The sequence below is a fragment of the Myotis davidii genome, unplaced genomic scaffold (assembly GCF_000327345.1).
Source record: "Myotis davidii unplaced genomic scaffold, ASM32734v1 scaffold128, whole genome shotgun sequence".
Taxonomy (NCBI): Eukaryota; Metazoa; Chordata; class Mammalia; order Chiroptera; family Vespertilionidae; genus Myotis; species Myotis davidii.
This window is the reverse complement of record NW_006299719.1, coordinates 1,319,675-1,330,915: the sequence shown is the minus strand read 5'-3', so window position 1 is coordinate 1,330,915 and position 11,241 is coordinate 1,319,675. Positions and strand designations below refer to the sequence as shown.

Genomic DNA, 11,241 nt, shown 5'->3' with positions numbered 1-11,241 from the left:
GCCTGGGGTAGGGGATGATGGCTGTTTGCAGCTGGTCACCCACCCTTCAGGGTGGGGGTCCCCACTGGGGTGCCTGGCCAGCCTGGGTGAGGAGCTGAGGGCTGTTTTCACGATGGTGGGTGACGGAAGCTCCCAACCGCTCCTGTTTTTCTTTTTTTTAATTCTGGGCCAGCTTTAGCTCTGAGGCTCCAGCTCTTAGGCCTCCACTGCTGAAAGTAGGTACCTGGTTTGTTTAGGTTCTATAATCTGATCATTGATGTTTCTCTCTCTCTCCCTTCCTCTCTGAAATCAATAAAAGATCATATGTATTTATGCTCATTGTTGAGTGGAAATAATCAAGTAGGAAATTATTAATTACCTGCTATGTGTAAAGGCTATAAAAGTTCCATATGGAATGAGAGCATAGATGAAGAGCAACAAACATGCGATAAATATATTGATTGAATGAATGACTTATATTCAGGTCTATCAGACTAAAAATTCTACTATTCCTTGATGGTGTCCCTTAAATCTTACATAGATAGTTGACAAATCCTCTGATAAGTTCATAGAGAAGACTTCTGCCTCAATTCCTACACACTTACCTTTATTAAGTGCTTACTCTTTGGAAGGCACTGTGTTACTTCATGTGTTTTCTTTATTTAAGTTTTGTAATAATACTATATTATATGAATTATTATTTTCATTAAATTCCAAAAAGATATATATTATTTCCAAATACCAAACAGAAAACTGGGAAAACAGAGAAATTATCTAATTTGTTATGGGAACCTATATCTCTCACACTTTTTACCACCTCACAGAATCTCCCTTTGTTCTTTTAAAGAATAATTAGAAATAATAAAATGACTGGTTCATTAGTTATCTTCAAATTAACAGGAAAGTGGAAGCTGATGACATGAACTTAAACAGATGGCTACCATTTTACAAAAATTAAAAAATTACTACCAATATTTTTAGCAGTCCAGCATAAAAACACAACTGATTAAATGGTTATTTAATTTTTGGAAATTTACCATAGACTAATAAAATTAGAGAATTTTAAAAACTTCCATATATAATTGATGAGTATTAACAAGAAATTTTGAATGGCATTAGCTACATTTTATTATGTGAGCAATGTCATAACAATAGTGAGATATTTGTCTTTCTAAGTAAATGAAAACTATTGAAAAGTGACAATTTTATAAGGGACTTTTACATCTTTCTAATAATATCCTTTATTTTTCAAATTTTATACCATGGGTATGTGTTCAATAGACTTAAAACTAGTATATACCATTTCTGTATACTTTATGATCACAATTATCCTATCTAATAAAGAGGGAATATGCTAATTGACCCTCACACTATCACAAAGATGGTGGCTTCCACAGCCAATAAGGAGGGAATATGCTAACTTAATGTCCCACCCTCAAAGATTGCAGCCCCCACAGCCAATAAGCAGGGATATGATAATTGACTTCCCAGCTCTCAAAGATGGTGGCACTCACAGACACAACATGGCAGTGCCCAATCCCCTCAGCCCCGCCAGGGCCTTGCTGCATGCCTGCCTCTGGAGTCCCCCAGTCCCCTCAGCCCCCCAGCCACCCAGGGCCAGCCTGAGGTGCAGGAAAGCCTCAGATGGCGGCTGCCCAGCCATACAGGGCTGCCTGAGGCTCAGGTAACTAGGGAAGGCTGAGGCTTGCACTGCCAGCAGTGGCAGCAGCAGAAGTGTGATGGGGGTGTCACCTTCCCCGATCGCCAGATCGCCTCCCACCCCTGAGGGCTCCCGGACTGTGAGAGGATGCAGGCTGGCTGAGGAACCCCCACCCTCTTTCCAGTGTATAAATTTTCATGCACCAGGTCTCTAGTCTATATAATAAAAGCCTAAGCGACCATTACAGCAAAATGACCAGAACAACCAGTCATTATGATGTGCACTGACTACCAGGGGGAAGACGCTCAATGCAGGAGCTGTCTCCTGGTGGTTAGTGCACTCCCACAGGGGAAGCACTGTTCAGCCGAAAGTTCGGCTCTTGGCTGGAAAGTGCAATGGCAGTGGCAGGAGCTTCTTACACTTCTGCAGCAGTGCTAAAGGGCAGGAAGCTGAGCAGTAAGGATCAATGAGCAGGTGGGTGGTGGGCGGTAAGGAGAGAAGGGTCCTGGACTGTGAGAGGCATGTCTGACTGCTGGCTTAGGCCTGCTCCACAGAAGCGGGCCTAAGCCAGCAGGCGGATATCTCCCAAGGGCACCCGGACTGTGAGAGGTCACAGGCTGGTCTGAGGGAACCACCCCCCCCATCCTCTCCCAGTGCACTAATTTCATCCACTGGGCCTCTAGCATAATTATATGTGTCCTCTCCCACTTTCTTTTCATCCCATATGTGCAAAGGAAAACACCTAAAATACATATACAAAATTTTATAATATCTAAGAAAGTTAATAGCAATGTTTAACTTCTCTTTTATATTTTAAATTTCCTGAATTTTTATAAAAACATGAGTCATTGATACAGTGGTGAAAACTTTATTTTGAAAAAAAATTCAGATATTGTTTTTGTAAAATGAAAAATATAATATATGAAAGCAGGGTAATGAAATTAATAAAAGTATACAGTGTCTTATTAAAAGCCAGCAGTTAGGACTGAAATAACTAGGATAAGAGTGTCAGAAAAACTGAAAATAGCTTTGTTATACTAGGATATGAAACAATATAAGCAACACCTTTTGCAATATTTCCTGCTATAAAGGAAATCACTTTTAATTGTTCCTTGGAGATCTGGATATATATGGAACATTTGAGGTGCCAAATCAACTTGATTTAAGTTAAATTATGATTAGTAAGAGGAACATTTTAATTGCTCTTTATATTTTAAGAAGATTTATATACAAATCTATCTTGTATTTCTTCTTTCATAATATTATTTTAAAGTCCTTTAATTGAAAATAATGGCTATATTTCAAAAAGACCATTGGATATGCTCTGGTATTGGTTCATTCTGTCATTTTCTGGGAGTTTTAACAGCCACCTTTGTTTTCACACTTTCAATTTTTGCTTTAGCCTCTTGTAATCTTTCACAAGCTTTCTGAAAGGCAATCATATCATAAACAAATTTTTCTTCAGAGTGTCTTTTAAAGCTTTCTCTAGTCCTAAGAGAGAAAATTAAAGATTATGGAGTGAGGTACTTTCAAATTACTAAAATCATAACATTTAGTCAGATATTTAATGATAATTACATATATTAAAAATAGACATATACAAATAGGAAAAAAGGACAGAACTTCACTTATTGCATAGAATTTTATTATAACATTCACTAATATTTATTTTAGGCTATTATTTTTAATAGTTCTATTGGCTATAACAAAATCCATACAAACTATGGCTTAGATTCCTAAAGAAGCATCTAAACCAGATTATGACATGATTTGCAGAACTTTTACTCAAGTCTCACTAAATCTAAACTTCCAGGAGTCTGGTTTTGTTGTCGTTGTTGTTTTGTTTTTTTCAGTTTTCTTTTTGCTTACTCTCTTCACTTGTTTCACCCAGCCCCGCAACCCTCTTCACTCTGATATCTGTCAGCCTTTTCTCTTGAATCTGTTTCTATTTTGTTTGTTAGTTCATTTTGCTCATTAGATTCCACATATAAGTAAAATCATATGGTACTTCATTCTCTGACTGGCTTATTTCACCTAACATAATGCTTTCCATCCATGACACCACAAAAAAATAAGAGCTCCTTCTTTTTTATATCAGAATAGTATTCCATTGTATAGGACTCTGTTATTAACTGAACTGTGTCCCCTCCAAACCCATACGTTGAAGTCCTAACTCCCAGTACCTTAGAATGCAACTGTATTTGTAGAATAGGTCCTTTAAGAGGTAATTAAATTTAAATTAGATCATATGGGTGAGCTCTAATCCAATATGAGAAGATGAAGAGACACCAAGGATGTGCACACACAGGACAGAGGCCATGTGAGGACACAAGCCAAGGAGAGAGGTCTGAGGAGTAACCAAACCTGTTAACATATTGATCTTGCACTTCCTGCCTCTAAAATTGTAAAAAAAATAAACTTCTGTTTAAACCACACAGTCTGTAGTATTTTGTTATAGTAGCCCTAGCAGAATAATACAGACTCTAAGTTAGAGAAAGATGAAGCAGGTTACACTGTCAAACCTGGAAATGTCATGGACCTTAGATTAACTCATTCACCCCTCCTCATTCATTTAAGAGTTATCCTATATAATAAAGAGGTAATATGCAAATTAACCTTCACACCCTCACAAGATGGCTGCCTACAACCAGGCCAGCAGCGGGGTTAGTTAGGTACAACCAAATGACTGAAGAGCAGGTTGCATGGGGCGACCAGGCTGTCAGGAGGGTTAGTAAGGGACAACCAAATGACTGAACAAGTAGGCTGTGTGGGCCAACGAAGCTGGTGGGGTGGGGGGGGTACAGTTGGGGGCAACCAGGCCAGCGGGGGGGAAGTTGTGGGTAATTAGAGTGGTAGAGGGTCAGTGAAGGGTGACTAGGCCAGCAGAGGGGCAGTTGGGGGCGACCAGGCCAGCAGGGGGAACAGTTAGAGGTAATCAGGCCGGCACACAGAGGCAATGAGGGGCGATCACGCCAGCAAGCGGCGGGGGGCAGTGAGGGACAACCAGGCAGGCAGGCAGATGAGCGATTAGGAACAAGTGGTCCAGGATTGTGAGAGGGATCCCAGATAGGAGAGAGTGCAGGCTGGGCTGCGGGGACCCTACCCCATGCATGAATTTCATGCATCGGGCCTCTAGTGTATTATAATGTTTGTCATATTCCCTAAATTCTATAAAGATACATATAATATGACATAACTATGAGAAGCTTATAAAAAGTAAAGAGAAATAAAGGTTTTTAAATCTAATCTAATAATAGACAAACAGGGTAATTGATTGTACCTTCGCTATGCCTCCCATTGGCTAATCAGCAAGATATGCAAATTAACCGCCAACAAAGATGGCGGTTAATTTGCATACATAGGTGCAAAGAAGAGTAGTGAAGGTGCTGAAGGTGGCTCTGGCCAGAGCGAAGGCCTGGATATCGGGTGCTGGAGGAAAACCGGTGCGGGCAGCCCAGGGAAGGGAAGGCCTATTGAACAAATCTTTTCGTGCAACAGGCCGCTAGTATATAAATAAAATGCTGTAGTACCATAATGAAAGCACTATGCAACAAGACAGTGAAACATGGTGAAAACTAGCAGAGGAAAGATAAGACAGGCTTCAGTGCTAAAATAAAAGCACAGCGGGTAGCACAGCTTGGCATCCCCGAGAAGTGGCAGCACTCTATTTGTGAGGGTCAGACAGTTCTGGTAGGAACAGTAGAGCAGATAAGCCCAGGAAAAACAGACTTATATAGATCATCGTGTTCTTTATATATGTTTAAGGGAACTCAAAATCTAGACTTGGGAAGTGAAAAAGAAGCCTAAGTCTATAAAGTCTAAAAAGTAATTACCAAGTGGCTTTGGACAAGTTCTTCACATTCCCTCTACCTCATTTTCTTCATCTTCAAAGGGGAGTAATCCAACTCAGAATTCAGTAAAGGACTAAATGAATTAACACATTTAAAATCCTTAGAGGAGTGCCTGAAATTTAATCATTGCTTTTACTGGGTAGATAACAGTGGCATTCATCAGGACAGAAAATATAGGAGAACAACTAGATAAGGAAAAAGATTAGGGTTCTGTTTTTGTAAAATTGGGTTTAAAAAGCCTGGCTATCCATGTGGCGATGGGAAGAGAGTTGAACAGAGAGAAGCAATGGCTTGTGGTTAAGAGTACAGGAAGTGAAGCCATTCTGTTTGGGTTAGAGTCCCAGATCTAGAACTTATTGATTGTGCAATTTTTGAAAAGTTATTTTAAGCTCTGCACCATTTTCTTCATCTTTAAGAATGGACAATTCATCTCAATGGATTTAGTAAGAAGTAAATGACTTAATACATTGAAAATCTTTAGAGGAATTCCTAGAATTTAACGACCACTCACTGAAAATCAGCTGTAACTATTGTGTCTGGAGCTTGGATAATAGTCTTGTCTGGACATGTAGCTGAGTAAAAGTCATGGCAAAAGGGACTTTGCACCTGTAATTAAGTCTAAAAAATGTATTGAAATAGCCATCCTACAGATAATAATTATAAACTGTGGAAAAAATGTTTTTTTTTTAAAAACCAACTATTTAAAAGAATTGAAGAGAAACACAATAATTGATTATAATTAGATAGTATACCAGGATCAAATAATGGAAAATAAAATTATGAAATTAATTATATTTTACAATACCATAAAAGTCCTATACAATACTTGGGACTCAAACTTAATAAAAATATGCAAGGCCTGTCTTTGAGGAATATATGTGGTGAAAGTAAAGGAAGAGTTAAAAAATAAAAGATTTTAGACATAAATAAGTATACAAGAGTTTCAAATTTAAGAGGTAAAGCAGTTCCAAGTGATGAGAGGGGTTTTGTCATGTCTTTGGAAATGAGTTTAAAGGTTTGGGGGTTCAAGAGTATTTAGGTTAAGCAACTGAGAGTGTTGTTCTTATGAATTTGGAAGTGAACTGTAATTATAGAAGTTGGATGAAGGAAAGCTTTATAAATCAAGATAAGACCACAGTTAATGAAGAGGGTAGTGGAGGAGGTCAATTGATGACCAAAATAAGAACAAGCAGAGATGATGTAATTGGATAACTGCCTTATGTGCCACAAATTCTTGCTAGTTGATACTCAACTTCACAGTGGACACCATGCTGTTCTGCCCTGAGCAGTGTCATAACTTTTTTTAAAGTATGGACAAGAATATTTTGGAAAACTTATGACCAGCTTGTACCTGGTACAAAAGTTTTTTAATTTCAAAGTCTCTTTTTAATTCATTCTTAAATGTCCCTGTGGGCATTTTGTAAATTTTCTAAACTAGAGATTTATGCTTCCCCTTTCTTCTTTCATGTTCCCTCACTCAACAGCAAGAATAGGAAGGTACTGTCTCAGTAATGACTTCACTAGTTACTGAGATTGATCAGAATGCTTTTAGGTCAAGTATTTGAACCGGAAAGAAAATGAAAAAGAATTGAAAACTGAAGTCTCTAGACAGACAACTTTTTTGAGTCTCAGCTCCTTTCTACATGTTGATACTCCAGCTTTATTTGAGAATGTTTATAAATAAAACTCAATAATACCTTTCAGGACAACTCTGTATTGTCTTATTCTTGTGTGCTTTCAAAGATAATATCTTTGCGGCAGTTTATAAGAGAAGATAATTCAGTTAAGATACAGTAGGAAGTTCTTAACTCTGCATCTTCTACAAATTAACGATGGCCAGACATTCAATTTGCAGTGATAAACTAAGCTGATTATATTTTTCTTATACTGATTTGTATTTTGATATACCACAAAATCTGAAGATACTGTTTTACTATCTCATCTTTAGTAATATATTAGGACATACTTGTCATTTTTGGTTGTTTCTGTTTCCCAAAGTATAATATATCATGTTATAAAGTACTATTTAATAGATCTCAACATTTAGTATGCAGTATTCACATGAAATTGACTTAAACACATATCAAAACTGCACCTACCTAAGTTCCTTCATGTATTTACGTAACTCCTTTTGAAGTCTTTCTGTTTCTCGTTTTTCCTGAACTATCAGATGTTTCTCTTTTAAGAGATCGTTGTTCTTCTTCAATGTCCTCATTTTATTTACACCTCTGTCCCAAATAATGAGCTCATTATTTAAGTTTTGAATTAATAAACGGTCTCTAGCTTTTTGGTCTTTTCCTTCTAGAAACAAAGCTCTCCTCTCTCTAACTTTTTCAAGGTAGTTGGATCTGGCCTGCCAAAGTTGGTGCAAACCATCCCGAATTGCCCTGTTATCTTCTGCCATTTGTTTTTGAACAGCCCGTTTTTTCTTCTGTAACATTTCTTGAACACTTAAGTTGACTTTTTCTTGGGCAGTTTTTGCCATGGTTATCGCTATTCCATTTTTCTTGTGGCTTTCCTGCTTCTTTTGTTCTAAGTGATATTCATCAATATCATAAAGTGTTTTGAGCTTTATACCAGTTCTGTGTATCATAAAAAACTCTTTTCTTGCTTTCTTCTCCAACAGCACGTGTGGTTTGGTAATTACTGGTTTTTGATGAGTAGTAGAAAGTGGCTGTGTATATGTAGGAATAGAAGCTTGTTCTTTCTTTTTCAATACTATATCCTTCAATGAATCTGAAGAATGTATGGGTAGTTTGAATACTGATATCCTAAAACTGGCATGCAATTCTTCATCCTCCATTTCATCTTCAGACTCCTGACCTACATCAGAAAGCAGACAAATATAATGCATGATATAAGTGTTAACCACAGTTTATTTTCAGTCTCAATTGTCTTGAAAGATACATTAATGAAATTCACAAGAACCTATTATTTATTTATATTAAGAAGTATTTTTCCAAACTAATGTTCCTTTTCAATTTATGAGTCAATAGTGATTTTAGAAAGAAAATCACTGTTGAAACATTTTAACACAGAAATGCACTGATTCCTGTGTTTCCTGCATTATCTTTTTTCAATTATTTAACTTGCACTGACTCAATAGCAGTATCTTATACTTAATTATACATATTATTTTTACATATAGTTATCTCATATTTGCAAAGAACTCTCTATCTGTTTTACCTTGTTTTTCTTAACTCTGGTAGAGACTAATAGCTGCCAACAGTGTTGTTTTTCTCTTCACGGGACACACAAAGGAAACAAATATCTCAGCTTCCTTTGTTATGATTGTGACCATGAGACCAAGCGCCTTCCAATAGAGTGTGGCAGAAGTAATATGTATCATTTCTGGTCCACGGATATTTAGAAACAGATGTGCCTCCTCCTTCTTTATTCTTCTGATCCACCGCACAGAGATAAGGTCCTCGAAGATGGTAGTTACACAAGGTGGGAGGACCCTGGTTCTCTGAATTATTGCTTGAAAAACTACTCACTGATAAGGATTATCTAACTCACACTCTATGGAAACCAGAAATAAATGGCAATTATATTTGAGTTCATAAAAATTTCTGGGTCTATCTGTATCATAGCAAACCTAACTAATGTAATATTTTCTGACAAGCCTACTGATGAATTTAGTGGCAAATACTGGTTAAAAAGTTCTATTGATTAATCTTAGGAACAGATGTTTTCATGTTTGACTCTATTAAAATTATATCTTGCTAATTATACTCTATAAGTATTTTATCTTTTCTAATAGATTCTTGTAAAATCTTTATATATCAAATCTGATGGTGGAGGTTTTATGAAAGTTAAGGTTGCCATGAAGACTGGCAGGGCCTGTGGTCTGGGCAGGAAGTGGGAAAAAAGAGAACAGGTAAGATTTTCAATAGAGGCCACAGGAATGTCAACATCAGAAAAGGAAGCAGTGTTTAGAGCTAAATAGAGAACCAAGTCTTAGCAAGTAAAAAAGGATATAAGGCTAAAGTATCCACAAATAAGTGTTAAGAGTTTGGGCCCAAGACAGCCTGGTGTGACTCAGTGGTTGAGCACCGACTCATGAACCAAGAGGTCACTGGTCCCTGGTCAGGGCACATGCTTAGGTTATGGGCTCGATCCCTAGTAGAGGTGTGCAGGAGGCAGCCAATCGATGATCACTGATGTTTTTATCTCTCTCCCCCTCTCCCTTCCTCTCTCTCCAAAATCAATAAAAGCATATTAAAAAGAGTTTGGGCCCAAAGCAAATCACTAGAGACACAGAGGAACAAAGCCAGAGTTTCAGATCTATAGTAAATAGGATGTGGTCTGGAGCAATTATCTAGAAATAGCAGTGTTTAGTGTAATTTGATTTTATATGTGAACTTTGGCATGGAAAAGCTGGCTAAGAGTAAAAGATCAGGTATAGAAAATACAAGAGTAATAAGTAACTAAAGGTTCTGGTCACCAAATACAATTTGTGTAGGGGTGGGATGGTTTTCCCACAAAACCATGCAGTGCTCTGAATCCAACTGGGTGTCTTAGAATTCAACTCAATTCTGACACTATCAACTTGGAGATATGGTCAGACACTACAGGTTAAGGGATTCAGTCCTACAAGACTGTGCACCCTGCTTTTGGTGCCAATTGCAATTCCAGGTTATGATGATCAATCAACTATAGATTGGCAGTTCTATTGACCCCCTCCTTGGGTTCAATTAATTTGTTAGAGTGACTCACAAAACTCAAACATTTTACTTATTATATTTCTGGTATATTTTTGAAAGAATATATATATATATATATATAATTAGAGGCCTGGTGCACAAAATACGTGCACTTGGTGCAGAGGGGGGGAGGGGCCTTAGCCTGGCCTGTGCTCTCTCACAGTCCAGGACCCTTTGGGGGATGTCCGACTGTAGGACATCCTTAGCACTGCTGTGGAGGCGGGAGACGCTCCTGCTACTGCTGCTGCACTTACCAGCCGTGAGCCCAGCTCAGGGCTTCTGGTTGAGTGGCACTCCCCCGTGGGAGTGCAATGACCACCAGGGACAGCTCCTGTGTTGAGTGCCTGCCCCCTGCTCGTCAGCGCGCATCATAGTAACCGGTTGTTCAGCTGTTAGGTCGATTTGCATATTAGCCTTTTATTACATAGGATATATACATACATACATACATATATATACACTAGAGGGCCAGTGCACAAAAATTTGTGCACTTGGCGGGTCCCTCTGCCCGGCCTGTGCCCTTACGCAGTCTGGGACTCCTCGGTGGATGACCACCTGCTGGCTTAGTCCCCCTCCCTGAGGGATTGGGCCTAAGCTGGCAGTCAGACATCCCTCTAGCAGCCCAGGAGCCCTCAAGGGATGTCCACTTGCCAGCGAGGAGCAGGCCTAAGCTGCAGTTGGACATCCTTAGCGCTGCTGCTGAGGCAGCAGAGGCTCCCACCACCACTGCTGTATTTGGCAGCCATCAGCCTGGCTTGTGGCTGGGCAGAGCGCACTGACCACCAGGGGACAGCTCTTGCATTGAGCATCTGCCCCCTGGTGGTCAGTGTGTGTCATAGTTACCAGTCATTGCCAGTCATTCTGCTGTTAGGGTCAGTTTGTATATTACCCTGTTACTATATAGGATAGAGGCCGAAGACTGGATGGAAGCAGGTATCTGGGATTTATTTGTCTTCTATAATTGAAACTTTGTTGCCATGAGCAGAGGCCACAGCTGGCTCGGGACAGGAGGGAAGCTTGGCTTCCTCCAATCGCCTGGGCAATG

The 11,241-nt window shown here is 38.9% G+C and overlaps 1 protein-coding gene across 1 annotated transcript in view; it reads right to left on the bottom strand.

The window, feature by feature from the left end:
• Nucleotides 1-2,937: 2,937 nt before the first annotated feature.
• The window catches only part of LRRIQ3 (leucine-rich repeats and IQ motif containing 3), a 77,382-nt gene continuing 69,078 nt past the window's right edge, over nucleotides 2,938-11,241 (bottom strand). The window contains exons 6-7 of the mRNA XM_006775914.2: nucleotides 7,590-8,313; nucleotides 2,938-3,130 (exon numbers count right to left, since the gene is read on the bottom strand). Of these exons, the coding sequence (XP_006775977.1) occupies nucleotides 2,983-3,130; nucleotides 7,590-8,313 (872 nt within the window). The 3' untranslated portion in view covers nucleotides 2,938-2,982. The remainder of the gene's footprint in view (nucleotides 3,131-7,589; nucleotides 8,314-11,241) is intronic.